The sequence below is a fragment of the Schistosoma mansoni genome, chromosome 4 (assembly GCF_000237925.1).
Source record: "Schistosoma mansoni strain Puerto Rico chromosome 4, complete genome".
Classification (NCBI taxonomy): Eukaryota; Metazoa; Platyhelminthes; class Trematoda; order Strigeidida; family Schistosomatidae; genus Schistosoma; species Schistosoma mansoni.
The window spans coordinates 20,620,875-20,637,986 of NC_031498.1; the positions used below are offsets into that span (position 1 = coordinate 20,620,875).

The 17,112-nt window shown below is 33.5% G+C and overlaps 1 protein-coding gene and 1 non-coding gene across 2 annotated transcripts; both read left to right on the plus strand.

Moving 5' to 3' along the window:
* Smp_165360 (putative gata zinc finger domain-containing protein) lies at window positions 1–16,198 on the plus strand (the record flags this gene model as incomplete). Its single annotated transcript, XM_018797149.1, has 5 exons — window positions 1–7; window positions 1,334–1,861; window positions 2,069–2,142; window positions 10,008–10,803; window positions 15,498–16,198. The coding sequence occupies 5 exons, from the start codon at window positions 1–3 to the stop codon at window positions 16,196–16,198; spliced, it is 2,106 nt and encodes a 701-aa protein (XP_018652220.1).
* On the plus strand, window positions 7,076–7,142 carry Smp_tRNA_01705_Pseudo_TTG.1.1. The gene has a single exon. It is a non-coding gene (tRNA).
* Window positions 16,199–17,112: the final 914 nt, after the last annotated feature.

Sequence of the window (17,112 nt, forward strand, 5' to 3'; positions counted from 1 at the left end):
ATGGATGGTTGGCAATATTAAACACAGACAAAATTAAAGTGGAGAATTATGTTTGTAAAAATCCCAAAGGTTGTTTCAATAAATCTGGATTCTTATCATTACAAAAAGTGTATAAATAACTATACAAACCCTTTTGTTAATCTTATCTTCATTAATATAAAAATTAAATCGTAAACTCCCATTTAAAAAATATTTTTTGTAAAATCCCAGCGGATTGATTCCTTGAAAAAGCTTGGACCAGATTACCAAGCGAAACTTTAGATTTATTTTAAATTTATTTGCTGAAATTTTACAAAAACTATTCTTCCCCCTTTATATCTTACATAAACTCGGCGCCGAAATACTGTGAAACTATTCTATCAAATTTAGAGGAAAGCTTTTATAGAATATTATAAAGTGACCTATTAACAAAATAGAAATTATTATGGATGTTATTTTAAGTCACTCTTATTGATTGTCTTCTCGTGGCGGGGGTGTTGTTTGCGAAATTGAGAGGACGAAAAGCGAATGCCCGGCGCTTTAAACAGGTCGATGGACACGGAGGGTTCACCTAGGGGAGTTGGAAAACCCTGATTATAAACCAATGGCGCACATAGGCTCCAGTATCCTGAAGGAACAAATGGCGTATGAACCAATTGTTGGTCACTGGCTACCATGGGATTGCATCTCCCTACGATGTTCCACTGCCTGGTGAATCAGATCTTTAGGTCGAAGGCTCCGGGTGTGGCCCCCTAAGAAAACCACCTGCTTCAGTTTAGGCACCTGGACAGTGTCATAGCCCTTACACAAATCAAATGAGATTTGTGCAGCGCATATGTATCTGGTACCCTTTTATACCAATATTCATGTGTTTAATAATAATTATTATTATTATGGATTTTTAACCAGAAAAATCTTTTCTTTTCATCAAAGACGTGCTCCTGTAAAAAACTTTCTCCCTTATCTTTCTTCTTTTATGCAAATCGTACAAAATTACTAATCTAATCGACTAATTCAATCACCATAAACAAATTGAAATACAATTACGTTCAAATGTAATATCTGTACTCTTGAAAAAACAAAAGATCATTAATTGAACAAGTGCACCTATTTATAGATCAGATCATATGATCTGAGGATATTCTATAAGATAAGTAAATATTGGAAGAAAAAAAAAAGAAGAAAACTATGGTCAATATCATTTTTTTTGCCATTCGAATGTCAAGTATATTTTCTCATTATTAAAATTTGATTCCCAAAAGGTGTGAATAAGTTGAGAGAAACGAACGACGACAATAGATGAAACTATTCAACATGAATTCATTCTACTTATTCTTAATAATCTTTCCAATAGTTTCAATATTATCTGTAAATCATCAAAAAGAAAATTATCAATCAGATGAACATCATAGTGACAATCACAAAGATGGTTATTCACATCATAACCATCATGTACCTCACTATCATGGACATCATCGGGAAATTGATCAAAGACATGAAACTGAACCAAGACATCATTATTATCATCGTCATCTTCATTATCCACAAGCGGTGCAACATCATTTGAAAAAGTCAGAACATCAAGAAAGTCAAGAACATAAACCGATGACTGAAGAATACCGCCATGTCTCAAAACCTCAGTCTCATGAACAAGGAGAAAATCGACCAGCGAATGTAGATTATGTATCAAAACATAAAGAAAATCACCGTCATCCATCAGCGAAACCAACTTCACCCCAATCAATTAGTCCAACAATCCAAACTGAGAATAAAAAGGTCCATAATCCTTCAGCTGAATTAAAGGAAAAACCTAGTTCTACCACCAAGCAAAATCTATCAAATAAGGAAACCGATGAGAAAGCTAATACAGAACAGAATAAAGGTAAACCACATGAACACAAGAATGTATTACCTAATAAAGATTACCATCACCATCATCAGTATCATTATCAACATCATCATCATTATCCAAATCATGAAATTAGTAGTACGAAAACATCAAATGAAAATAAATCAACCGAACAACATATCGATAAATCCAATAATAAATCACCTGAACAAAAGAACAATAAACAAACCACATATCAAGCAAAGTCAACTGCTGAATTGAAGGATGAAAGTAAAATAAAAAAGGAACATTCTGAGAATGTTAAGAAAAAAACTGTAAGTTCCTAGCTTTATGAAAATGAATGATGTATTCAATTTTAGATGTTTTAGCCCGTTTTTTTGTTGTGTCCCCCTTACTGTGTAGTTGATATTAGTCCCTGAACCATATTATGACCTAAATTATTTAGGTTTAATCGCTTTAAAGTATCAAACGCTTTGTATTTGCTTAGATTCACATCAATAGAGCACATCAACATTATTTCTTAAAATGAAAACTGTGTTCATTACTGACCGCTCAAATAACAAGTGACGATACGACCCCATGACTAGTGGTAATAATGAAAGACTTCAGGCCAACGACCTCTTCAATAACTGTCTGGTGCTCTATTAAAAGAATTATACTAAACAAAAAATAATTGTCCTTTAAAATGATATATTTCATTGTTAAATATATATTCTTACTTACGCCTGTTATCCCATCTGCCTGTTATCCATCCCACCCTGTTTAGGACAATCCTTTCCAGTTCTTTCCAGTTGCTATCCATCCTTTTCATTTCTGCTTCTATTTCCCGACGTAATGTGTCCTTTGGCCTTCCACTTCTCTGCATCCCTTCAGCGTTCCAAGTTAGTGCTTGCCTCATGATGTAGTTTGATGATTTCCTCAATGTATGTCCTATCCACTTTCAACGTCTTTTCTAAATTTCCTCGTCATCTGGAAGCTGGTTTGTCCTCTCCCATAAAACGCTGTTGATGATAATATCCGGCCAGTGAATGTTGAGTATTTTGTGTATACAACTGTTTATAAATACTTGAACCTTCTTGACGATTGTTTTAGTAGTATATATTCAGTCACTAATTAATAATGAGAAATATTTCTCTCCGCTTAAGTATTATTTGTGACAATTCATTTGTTCATTGTTAGGTCGGCCTAGGCTCGTTCACCACGAATTCGACGAGCCAGTTGGATATCCTTTGGCATGATAGTTTATGAAATCACCTAGCATATATATATATGTATTTATATGTCAACATTCCAATCAGTAAATATGTGATATCGCTTATGTAAGTGTACCTTAACTTTACAATAAAGTAGTCAAAATCTCTAATCACAAAAGAAAATCTAGATTAACCATGTACGAACAACAGTTGGTAAACTACTTAGAAATATAGATATTTAGACAACTGTTTTGTTTGAGTTTTGAACTTTATAGCAGTGCAATAATTCATTAAAATGAGGAATATGTAATAATTACTTCCAATTCAGTATTCCTTATCCTAAGACTCCAAAATATTGACTGAGTCGCATTTTTAATTGGCTCGTGCATGAATATTAATGATGAGTTTAAAAGTAACTATCTTCAATGACCTGAAAGTTGATATTAGTCAATGATGAAAATTAATATTGAAGAATAACACTTATCATAAATCTCTGATACAAATTTTTTTTAATAACCAGAAACCTGTTCTCGTTTTTTCACCCTCTATTACAATTTATTAGACCTGATTACTATAAAAGAGTTTGAAAGAATACGCCTACCAATGTTTTGTGATAAGTTTATTGAAGCTGAAAAATCTCAACTACTCTACTCCTATACTAATAGTCTATCTTCTTAATACGACATATTAAAAGAATATTTTTCTAAGGAAATATGACAAAGAAATCAGAATATTTTTGCCCGTACCTTCCTGAAACATCCATATTTTCATGAAGAAAATGTAAATCGTTTCATAGACAAAAACTGATGATTTTCAACTAAACTGATCACTGGGAAGTAACCAATATCATAGTTGTCTAGCCTATAGCATTCACGATTTTGGGTTATGTACACTAGTGATCATATTCCAAATGATCGACCGAATTTGATAGACATTAAAAACGTACTTACTTTCGCCTGTTACTCCCAATGAAGTATAAGCCACCGACCAGAATTCTTCAACACACTCTATCCTCGGCTTTCATTTCTAGTTCTATCCAACTTTTGTTCATTCTTCTCGTGTTTGTCACCATTTCTCGGTATAATGTGTTCTTTGGTCCTCCTCTTCCCCTTTGATCTTCAGGATTCCATGTAAGGGATTGCCTTGTGACGCAGTTAGATGATTTCCTCAATGTGTGTCCTATCCACTTCCAGCGCTTCTTCCTGATTCCTTTCTCCACTAGAATCTGAGTTGTTCTCTCCCTCAATAGGTTGTTGCTGATAGTGTCTGGCCAACGGATCCGAAGTATCTTGCGTAGACAACTGTTAATAAACACCTGTATCTTCTGGATGATGGCTTTCGTGGTTCTCCAGGTTTCTGCCCCATACAGTAGAACCGTCTTAACATTTGTGTTGAAAATTCTGATCTTGGTGTTGGTTGACAATTGTTTTGAGTTCCAGATGTGTTTCAGTTGTAAATATATTGCTCTTGCTTTGCCGATCCTCGCCCTCACATCTACATCTGATCCACCGTGTTCATCGATGATGCTGCCCAGATATGTAAAGGTTTTCTCATCCTCCAAATTTTCTCCGTCAAGTGCAATTCGATTGGTGGATGCTGTATTATATCGCAGAGTCTTGCTTTTCCTTTTGATCAACCTTAAACACCAAACAAATACTTTGTTGTTATCTACTCTGTGATTAATCAGTGTAAATATCTTAATCAAATAATAGGTCAGTCACATAACCATGTTGTTCAATAGTAACACCAAATACTGAATGGAAATTTATACACTGATTTTTACTGGTGAAAATTATTAAACCATACTGATTGAATGCCGAAAGTTAGCTAGAAAGAGATTATCCTGAGGTGATAAATCATTAAACTAGAAATGGTCACTCTTGCCTTGAGGAAGTTAGTAGTAATACAGTTGGTTGTGACATTGGTTAATATCCCACACAGGGAGCACTACTTTCCTCTCCCAAAGTTCCAGATAGGCCTTGTAAACAATTTACAACTATAACAAAACCTAGTTCCAGAACATTCTGTAGAATGTCTTTACTTCTCTTAGCAGACTCGATTTAGTAAATTTACATTTTATCCTTATAGGATTGTGGAGATTGTTAAGTTTTTAATTGAGATCATGAACTGATCAATATTAGGTCACCATTGAAAACTTAGGAGCACTGGACGGCCATTTCTTACTAGTATGGGACTCTTTAGCATTGCGCATCCAGATTCAACAAGCGGGACTCGAATCCAGGACCGTCCAGTGTTTCCCGGTTTTCAGTGGCGGTCTAACATTGATCAGTTTATGATATCAATTAAAATATTTACATTTGTATACATGTTTCATAAGACATTTTAAATTAATTTAATTTTGAAAGGCTTTTGAATAACTTTATATGATACAATAAAAATCTAAGTTGTGTATTGAACAGGTAAATACAAACAGATCGTTTTCTTTTTTTTCATAACTTCTATAAGGAATCGACACACTTTTACCTTCAAAAGCCTATCTAATCTTAAAACCATCATCCAGTGCTTAACGTTTAATAATCTTAATAATGGTGTAATGATAACACTGGTGACAACGGTGTTAACGATAGAAGTAGTTAAAGATCTTGTAAAAGATACTAATGAGACGTCAAGAATGAAATAGCTTTAATGATAGAAGATGGGAAGTGTTCCAAAATAATGATACGGATTATATGACCAAGTATAATAATGACATTTGTAGAAAAGAGATTTAAACTTGACTTAAATAAACAATCAGGGTGGTGAGTAGAATGAAGAATGCTTACAAACGTCGTAGGCCAACAAAAACCTTTTATTGAAAAGAAGTCAGAGGGTACCATTAGATCATTACTGAAGGGTCAGATGAACAAATTACTCCTTTTAACAGGTATGATGAGTTCAAGACGACTAGTGCTTTCTAATTCTGTGTAATGTCATAGTCTGCTGTTAGTAAACTGTGTCGTAGTTTTAAGTTTTGGACATTCATTCAGGGACGACGGATAATCTAAATCCATAATCAATACATGTCAAACTTTCTCAGTGAAACAAGTCAAAGACTATCATCGTTTGAATCAGAGGCGTGGAAGCTCAAGTATTAGGAACTCCTTTTCATGATAATACTGTTGAGGTTATTGTATGTAGCAAACTCACATCCAATTCTTAAGCAAACGAAACTATCTTTATCACAAACTGACCTCAGTTAGACAACTATTTAAAATCAGAAGGCACTAGATTGCTATTTCGTCCTAGGATACACCTCAACAGTATACAGTCACGGCCCTACTAGATATCTAACTCATCATCTTCAGGTTTTGTGTTGAGTCCTAACTATAAGACCACTGATATGGTGTATAATGTTTAATGTGTCTAATTCCAATCAAATAGTGTGCAACCTTTGTTCAATTCAATTGGTCAGTTACTGCTTGATATGAATTATCTATAAGTTACCTTTGGTTTCATATAATTTAATCTGATTCAAATTCCTCAGGAATGATATCGATTACTGCAGTGATAAAGTGTATATATATCTTTCCGAGAAGATAACATACTGATTTTTCCGAAATTTATGTAAGACCTCTTTATTAGATTAGATTTTTTTCAACATAAATCTCTTAATATTCTAATTTATAGATCCGTATAGATATATTACAAATCACTGAAATAATTTCTTATTTTTATAGTTAGTCTTTTGTTAGAAAATAGTATCCAAGAGACTAAAGTGACTATTTTTTTTTAAAAAAATCACTAGTATTCACTTAGTATTGTTTGTTTGAATCTTCCCATCGATGTGTTAGGACTGCAACTGGTCAGTCTCTAATTGGCATATGTGCATACTGTGGGTATTGCCTCGATATAGCTTTAATTCACAAGCATGGTAAGCAGAGATGGATAGTGGCTAGCAGTGGAATCTAGGACGCGCGTTTCATCCTACATTATGCACATATGCCAATAAGAGGCTGACCAGTTGCAGTCCTAAACATCAATGGGAAGATTCAAACAAACAATACTAAGTGAATTTAAATTTCACCTCATTGCACAAGCAAGTGGCTATCAGGACTCAGTAGTTGAGTGGATAACGCGATGGCGTTTGAAGCGAATGGTACTGGGTTCGAGTCCCAGAGTGAACATCAACTCTGAGATGCAGGTACATCCATCTGACGAGTCCCAAATAGGACGAAACGTGCATCCTGGATTCCACTGCTAACCACTATCCATCTTTGCTTATAAATCACTAATATGTTTTTTTTAAAAAGGAAATATTGTAATCATAACAATATAAAGTGAAATATGAATAATATTCATATATTAGTAAAATAATGATATTGTATTTCAGTGCATTTGATCTATGATGATTTAAAGTAAAATCACTTAACAATAAGTGCATACATTTTATCATTATACTTTGCACTGATCAATCATTCTGATATTAATCTAAACTACTTAAATGACTTATTATACAAAAAAAATGAGCATAATAAATGTAAATTACTTAATTAGATAATGATTTATAAACATTAATAGTTTAGAAAGTAAGCATATTCTTCCGTTTGGACAAGGCTGGAAAATTATTGAAACCAAGTGATACTGAACAATAATGAACATTCACAGACTCATATAAGAGTAAACTTAGTACCTTAAGGTCTTTCAGTGACCATAGTGACTTTAAAGAATTGAATGAAAATTCAATAGACTTGATTCTGAAACCTTATTCAGTGTTTGCTATGTATTAGAGAGATATCAGTCAGTGTTGTCAACGGGCTAGTACGTTATTTCTAATACCAGCTTACCCAATAAGTCACAACTCCAAACAAGAATTTAGAAAAAACATTTTCTTACAGCTACAAGTTAAATACTTTACAGAAATTTGTTTAGTTTCAGTACAGTTTACATCAAATACTGAGGTTAACTGAAAAAATATGGGAAACTAGGGATTAATGAATAATCGTTTCTTCTTGGTCGAGGGGGTATCCTATTCATGAATAAATAAAGTGAATGTGAATTTATGACAAACAATTTAGTTGTGGAGTGTCTGGTGTTTGAGATTAATATATGCTTATTGAGTCGCACATCGGAAGCTTTGAAATAAATTAAGTCCTGAAGTCTTAGTTAATAAATTAGAAGATAGTAGTTTATATTTCTTGTTTTTTGATTTATTATCATCTAAAGATTGAAAAGGTTAAAGTTTTGACATATCTTAACAATATGCAAATAGTTTACATCCTAACTCTCACTCATCTATGACTATATGAGATCTACCGTTAAATTTCACATTTGGTAACAATTGTATAGGGTTTTTGTGGAGACTAGAGAAGTTTCATATTTTCAGTAACGAACTGGTGTTAACTTGAATACCAATCGAAATCTGAAAGCACTGGATGGCTTTTTCGTCCTAATATGTGACTTCTAAACAGTGTGTATTCACCACCACGTAGCCGGGCCTCAAACCCAGGACGCTTAACTTCTGAACGACTGAGAATGCACATGACAGTGTTTGTGTCTAACTTCAATCAGTTCATAATATCTTGTGACCATCTTTCATTGTGTATGGTGGATAACTGTCTCATATGGTTGAACTCCACTGCTTACAGTTTCTCAGTCGAACTCCAGGAATTGAACCTTGAAACTAGTTACTAGTGAGACCATAATCGTACATTAGGATTGCATCTAAGTAAAATTCAATCTCCTTGCATGTTTCTGAATTGAATAATGTTAATTCAATGAATGAATAAACCATTGTGGGATTGATCAAAGTTATTCGATGTAGTCAAATTTCACATAACAACGAATCAAATTCTAACATACATTTAATTATTGATTGACCTGTAAATTATCAGAAACATATATACCATTGTACAACTTTGAAAATGAACTCAAAGAAAAGTAATTCTTCTTTGAACAAATGGTTTTATGATATTCGATACAATTTAAATATCCAATCCTAGAAACAGTGAAATTGCCATAACTACACTGTAAATAAATAAAAACATTTTGGAAATTTCAAATATTTTGTGTATTCATATGTCTTCATAGTTGACAGCGTGAGTCAATTGAAGCTAGACCAATATCGAAAACCTGGGAGCACTGGACGGCCGTCTCGTCCTAATATGGGACTCAGCAGTGAGCATCCACGATCCCGCACTCGCGAGATTCGAACCCACGACCTACCAATCTCGAGCCAGAGCCCTTAACCGATAGACCACTGAGCCGGCCGTAATCCAACGGTGTTAATGTCTAACTTCAACTGATCCACGAAGTTGAGCAACCATTCACCAATTGTCTTCAGTGAGTTCCTATCTCACGACAGACGTGATTTGAACTCCACTGGTCATTGCTTCTCACTAGAACTCCTGGATGTACTTCTCGAAGTCAGTCACTATTGAGCATATGATTATATTGTTTATCAGAAGGGATTTTGTGGAGATTTATTTTTCTTCATAGTTGAAAGCGCGAGTCAACTATGAAAATATTAAATCTCCACAAAACCCCTTCTGATATTCATATGTTTGTCAGAAATCTCAAAGTGAAGTTCAATGGATCCTTTTGTTTACTGAATGAATTTATTTACAATGTTCAAAATTGAAATTAGATTTGATTTCGTCTTGACTTTCATAAAACGAAGAAAAACTATTCATAGGATGATTCAGTTTGTGTCATCTCTAAACTAAGAATGTTATATTTTAAATGTTAATAATGATAATTCATAATAACTTTCAATTGAAATTGAACTATGTACTTTAAATGTACAATATGTTTTAAATATGTTATATGAAATCTTTAATATAAACTGGGTTCGAATCTCGCGAGGCGAGGTCGTGGATGCGCACTGCTGAGGAGTCCCACAGTAGGACGAAACAGCCGTCCAGCGCTTCCAGGTTTTCCTTGATGGTCTAGCTTCAATTGACTCATGCTTTGAACTATGAAAATACTAAATCTCCACAAAACCCCTTCTGATTTAAAATAACCAACTAGTTTATTTTCTCAAATTACAGCATAATGAAAACCCAACTCACAAGAAACAACCTATTAAATCATCTGACCATTCATATACAAAAGATCAAACTCAATTACCAACATCAAATTTGGAGAATAAACCATCTAGTAGACAAAATTATAAAGAAAACAGAAACAATGAACATTCAATTCATAAATCATCCAACTCACATAATTATAAACCACATGAACATAATGAATATAAAAAACATATTGATTCAAATAAACAAGAATCAAAAACAGAAGTGAAGGAATATTCAACAAAAAGAAATGAAGAGTCCTCTTTGTCAAATGAACCGAATAGTAATAATAATAATGAGAAGAATACCGGTAAGAATGATAATAAATTGAGTTATTACACAAAAACTAGTGAATATAAAACCGAGAATAAAAATGATGAGCTTATTTCATCAAGTCAACCAACTGTTACTCAAAGCCTTACATCAGTATCGTTTGTTTCCGGTAGTAATAAATATGATTCAACTAAGTCAAATGAATATAAAACATCATCTCAGAGTACAGTCAGTAAACCTGTATCAGAGGATGAGATTAAAACTCAAATAGAAAAATTATTAAAGGACAATCTAAACAATCTGATTTTGAAGATTCAGAAAACAAAAGCAGATGAAAGTAAGCAATCGTCTTCACCATCATCTGAATCCTCATCAACACAACCAGATCAACTGCCTCCGCCTGTTAAAAAAGATGAAAATTATTACAAATATTATAGGCCTAATCATAAAGAAATGCGGCATAGACCTAACGATGAAGATGATGAAAGAAAACTACATGAACGTAAGTTAAACTCAGATGTTGACATTAGTATAAACATTTAACTGTGGAATTCAATTGTAGTCAGTAGAAAATTATTATAGTAGAATGATTATGAAGACTGTTCCTTATCGATCTGGTTGAGATAGACATTAGTTGTGACATTGGATCATAACCACTCAATATCACTAATTGACTAAAGTTTAAATAATTAATTGATTGGATTCCAACTCGGTGATCTAAAATTACTACCTTTGACAAAAGACCTGAAGGCAAGGTCGAGTGTGAGTGTCCCTAACAACCTTCAAAATAATGAGAAAAAAGATATCCAATGGTCTCTCCTTTTCAATGGTAATCTAGTTAAACTCAGTTTGTATTATAAACTATCTCCATGACGAAAGTTGTTCAATGTATTTTAATAATTCGCTCTTTTATAATTTGAAATTTTCATCCAACATTAAGTGTTCTCCAATCTCGTACATCAACTGATGAAAAACATTTCCCTGGGTTACATTTTAATCATAATGATCTGAAGTCATGCTATTTAAACCTAATATGTATTCTCTGTTCAAATGGAGGTGAAAACATAAAACAAAATGAAATATGATTCCTGTATAGAACTAGCAGATATCACGAAATATCTTATCATAGTTCATTTTACCTAGTTTTATAGTAGAGAGTACCAAAAAAAACAGGGTTTCATGTTTGCTTATACTCAAAAACAAGTCTTGTCTGTAATTCAATTGAAATTAACTTTTTCGAAAACTTTAATTAGAATCATTTAACTAGATCAATAAACAAGAATATCGTATATGACAATTATGATTTACATAGGAATGGTCTGATTAATCAATCTGTTCTTCTTAATAATCATTTAAAGTATGGAACTATAATTAGGAGCATGAGTTAGTTGAATATGGCATATAAGTCTTACAATGAATAAAGTTATAGAAAACAATTATCATTCCATATATTTATTTGTTCAAAGATTTTTTATTCGTTTAGTTTGTGTAAAATAATTGAAAGTAAAGAAAGCCATCTTCACAAATTTGCACTACTTGGTTGGATACCGAAGTATACATCGAAGTATAGATGATATCTGGGGACTAAAAATGTAGTTAGCAATCAAATGTATTGGACACGAAATTAAAGAATATCTCAATAAAATCTGATACCCATATAGTAAACAATTAATTTGCAAACTATCAATCAATTGTCTCAATCTTGACTGTTCCCTCTGAAAATATCAGTTCATTGTCTCCGATTTTATTGTACATGCATTTTCATAGCAATTGCGTTTCGTTCCTGTTCTTTCCTCATCGATCTGCTGAAATACATTCTATGTCTGACCATGCCCCCAAATGCCCTGGTACGGCTGAGAGTGAGGAGAGTCCGCTCTCCCTCTCGAAGTGCTCACATATGGCCACGCGTATACAGCCTCTGCCAGAGAAGTCCTACTCACTGCCTTCTCGTGGCATTACTGTTGTTTACGAAATTGATACGAAGAAAAGCGAATGCTTTAACTGGGTCGATGGATACAAAAAGTTCACCTGGGGGAGTTGAGAAACCGTGATTCCAAAAACAATGGTGCACATGGGCTCCGTTATCCTGAGGGAACAAATGGCGTATGAATCAATCGTTGGTCACCAGCTACCATGGGACTGAATCTCCTTACGATGCTCCACTGCCTTGTGGATCAGATCTTTAGGTCAAAGGCTCCAGGTATGGCCCTCTAAAACAACCACCTGCTTCAGTTTAGTCACCTGGGCAGTATCATAGCCCTCACACAAATCAAATAAGATTTGTGTGGCGCGTATGTATCTGGTGCTTCTTTGTACCAATATTTATGTGTTCAAATAAATATATAAATAAAATAAAACCCACACCACAAAATAATCAAACTTTATCTCTGATTTGTCCAGTTATCACGTAGATCGGTTAGCATGTCATTCAGTTTGTAGAGAAGCTATGGTTATAAACATTGTTTTTAATCTCTAGTCATCATTCACAACTAATCCGATTAAAATAATACATTACAGATAAACGAACAATGTTTTTTTCAATTAGATCATCATTAGGCTTTACTCTAATATACAATAACATTTATATGCATATACGATGTTATTAAATCAGTCAAATCAGTTAATGAATCAGTGGTAACATTGAAATAGATTACATAAATAAAATAAATGAGGAACTAGAGCTTATTTGTATTATGTTGATTGAAATGACTTATCCCAAATGTCTTCTGAAGAAACACTTACATGTAATGAACGGGAAAATAGCGACATCAACGGTTAGTAAGAAGCTTTTATTCCTAAAGCTATAATTTGGTGGAGATATAATTGGTAATGTGCTACAAAGTAGATTGACTAAAGCAATGGAGAAAACGTTTAATGCAACTAAACTCTATCCTTCTCTAGCTGACGTATGGTGATTCCTCAACCAAAGGATAAGTTAACTGATTTTCCTATATCCATGTGTATCTATGATCTCAACTCCTTCTGTGGAGATAGCCATACTGGGTGCACAACCAGATAACTGAGCCAATGAGTTAGTGAACACCTCCCTTCATGGTTAGGAAAAGGTACCGTCAAAAAAAATACGCAGCTCTGTTCCAACACATTCGATCGATAACAATCATATAGTAGATAGAAATAAATCATTTAAAGTGATTTACCGTATTCCTACTAGTTTTCTTTATGCAGTTCGATCTCGTCTCTTGCACATAGCAGAAGCTAGTACACTTGTCATCACATTATTAATTTGTGGACAAATTCAAACTTTTCACTTCTACCTGAATTTTGTGCTGATGATGTCGTTTAGAAGAACGACCAAAGCTCCGCGACCAGACCATCCAGCTAAGAGAGCAAAGCTCCATCAAAATCATTCGATTGAGCTACAAATCTCCACCATCTCACAATTAATTTGTACTTTTTACTTATCATGTTTAATTATGTAATCTTATACACTGTTATCACTGACTCATTAACTGCCTTGATTGGTTTAGTAATTTCATATATACATTATCGATGTTACTGTATATTAGAGTAGAGCCTGATGATTTAATTTATAAACGATATTGTTCGCTTGTATATGCTGTCCTAATTCACATAATGTGCGAATTTGAAAATATTTTTAAAAATACAGGCCAATGATTGTCCTACTACTAATAAATTGATAGATTTTTCACTGACCTATCTTAAACAAAGTATTTCCTAATAAAGAGAGATGGATGGTGGCTAGCAGTGGGATTCAAGACGTGCATTTCGTCCTATTTGGGACTCTTCAGCTGGATGTACTCTAACCCGAGAGTTAGTGTTCACTCCAGGACTCTAACCCGGTACCATCCGCTTCAAAATAGTACTTCAAAGAAATATTTCTTACCCTGATTTATTTTTTATCATTAAAGTACTTTTAAAAAACATCTAATGTTACTACTCTTGTTGAAACTCTGGCAATCTATATTATTAAACTCAATGCAAATACAAAAGACTCTCAACATCCTATATGATGTCAGTAAGATTTTATATTACTCTCTTAGGTTTATTTTAGTTTACTTTTCTTGATATTTAAAGAGCTATATTCTTGTCTATGAATTAAACATAGAATGTTGATTTTTTTTGGTTTAAGTATGTGTGGGTTTTCTTTCCCATAGGAAATATTAGATTCTTACAAAATGAATATGATGTAATATTAAAGTTAATAGACTTGAAGTCTTCCATTTAATTTGTATATAAACCTATCCGTTTCGCGCGCAAGCGTTTAATTTCTAGACCATTGAGCCGGTATCCAATGGTGTTAATGTCTGACTTCAACCGATCCACGAAATTGAGCGACACATCCACCAATGTCTTCAGTGAGTTATTATCTCACAACAGACCTTGATGAACTCCACTAGTCACTGCTTCTCACTAGAACTCCAGGAAATATCTCTTGAAGTCAGGTTTTCCATGATGGTCTAGCTTCAATTGATTCATGATCTCTACTATTAAAATTACTATGATATCCACAAAACCACTTCTGATATTAATATGAAATAGATAACATGAAATGTCATTGTACTGATTAAATGGTTGATAGTTTATTAGCGCATCGATGTTTTCGATCACATTTCTCGACTGACATTAAGAGTTTTCCAAAAAACATGTACTGAATAAGTTATCAATATTAGCTGATTTCACCTGGTTCTAGTATTCAGTGAAAATGACTTAGACCAATATATTAGGCTTTTCTACTGTGTTTTACATCAATCTGATTCCTACGTTCTGGTATTCTAACATATCTTCATGCTAGTTGATAAGTTCGAACAATATTGATCTTCTTTTAATAAGCAAAATTGATGATACTATAGAAAGCATTAAGTTAACTTAGTAGACTACTGAAACTGATAGAGATAACGTTGATATTTTAATTACTGGAACAAATATTCTTGGCAAACTTTTAGAAACAGCATAGTGAAAAAGTCTAGTATACACTTGATATTTCTTACAAACACTTCAATTAACGCTATTGTGATCATTCTACTTAGCCATAGAAATTGTAATTGTGACAGTTTTAATACAATAAGCGAAATACCAATCGCGAATTAGATAAATAAAATATCTCTTTAGCAGTTTATCGCAACCATTCGACCAAATTATATTTTTCCTGAGATACAGTTTGTTTTTTAAACTAGTTTTGAAATATTTCATTATTATTTGCTACTTGTTTGACAGATGATCACCATCATGATAGACATGATGACGAACATAAGCTCCATAAGCCGGAAGAATACAAACCTTGGTCAGATAAGTATGAACTTCGACCTTCAACTAAGGACAGACATATACCACCACCTCATCATCATCATCACCATCCGAATCCTCATTTTCCACCACATCATCCATTCCCATTAGGACCTGAAAGTGAGTCACAAAATTCGCCATCGAGAAATTCGTTTCCCAAGCAGTATCACATGTTTCGATATCATGAATTGGATAAACAAAATCAAGAAATTCCATATAGACTTCGTTCTCATGAAGAAGATTTCTCGAATCGTCATGCTAATGAAGAAGATAATGATCGAAATTCTTACCAGTCCAAATCACCACCAAAAAAGCAACAAAGTATTATTCAATCTGTATCAGCTACTGTCAATCCTACTCAGCCATTAAATGGCTACGAAGGGGCGACTAAAATCCTGGATTCTGTATCAATCCCACTGACTATCAATATTGATGACTTATCTTCTGGTGATTGTCCATTCACGCCATGCACAAAAACATGTCCAGGCAGTTTGTATAAACTTAATGAAACTACAGGTTGTGCAACTTGTCATTGCTGTTCTAGCGTTACCTGTTACAACCAGTGCACCCAAGGATATGAAGCAGATAAATATGGATGCCCTACATGCAAATGCTTAACATCTTATTATTGAATAATCCACTGTCTTGCATAACGACTTGCTTAGGAAATAATTTAACTGATACTCAATTAGTAATATTTGCTATGACCTAATAATTGAAATTGTTAAACTCAGTACTGCTAGTATTCTTTGTGTTGCTACTTATCAGCAGTATGGAATTCCTGAATAAAATTCCATATAAGGATTAATTACAATGTGATTCCAACTATTGAGTGGATTCTCAATGTACCAAATATATATATTTATAAAATTTGAAGTCAAATTTCAGTTCTAACTGTCCAAAACTATTTGATCATCGGTTTTCAAACTTTTTAAATATTTCTAGATGGGTAGAACATTGTAAGTGTTACGAAACTGGGATTTATTATATTCGGTATCTCTGTGAAAAAAGCCCACGAAATATTGCATATAGTGAGGTAAATAAATATTCCGTGCCAGACTGTTATTGTAAGAAATATTTCTTATACTTTTAAATGAGTTATTACAAATGAAATAACCTCAAAAACTACTTATAAACTGCCTACTTCCTTGAATACAATCTCTGAAATCAAAATTATACAATTTATATCATCTGCAAACACTGGAAGAGTTAGACTTTATCATATCATTTCTAAACCGAGATAGAATGGTCCATATACCTCTTCAATTTATACATTGAATATACCTGTTCCTAACTACGTAAAGGTCTATTCAGGGTCATTAGCTTAACATTTGAATAAAGAAAAGGTGGTACCACTTTTCCCAAACAGCTGGCGTCAACCTGATTTAATGCGCCGCACTCTTGGATAAAAGTTTGAACATCAAAAGAGTTGGATAAATTATCTCCCAAGGAACTTCAACTTACTAATCACGCTGTCCCAGCTGAGCGTTTTGTGCGTAGCGAACTATAAAAAATTGAAATACCTTACACACAGTATAACTACAAT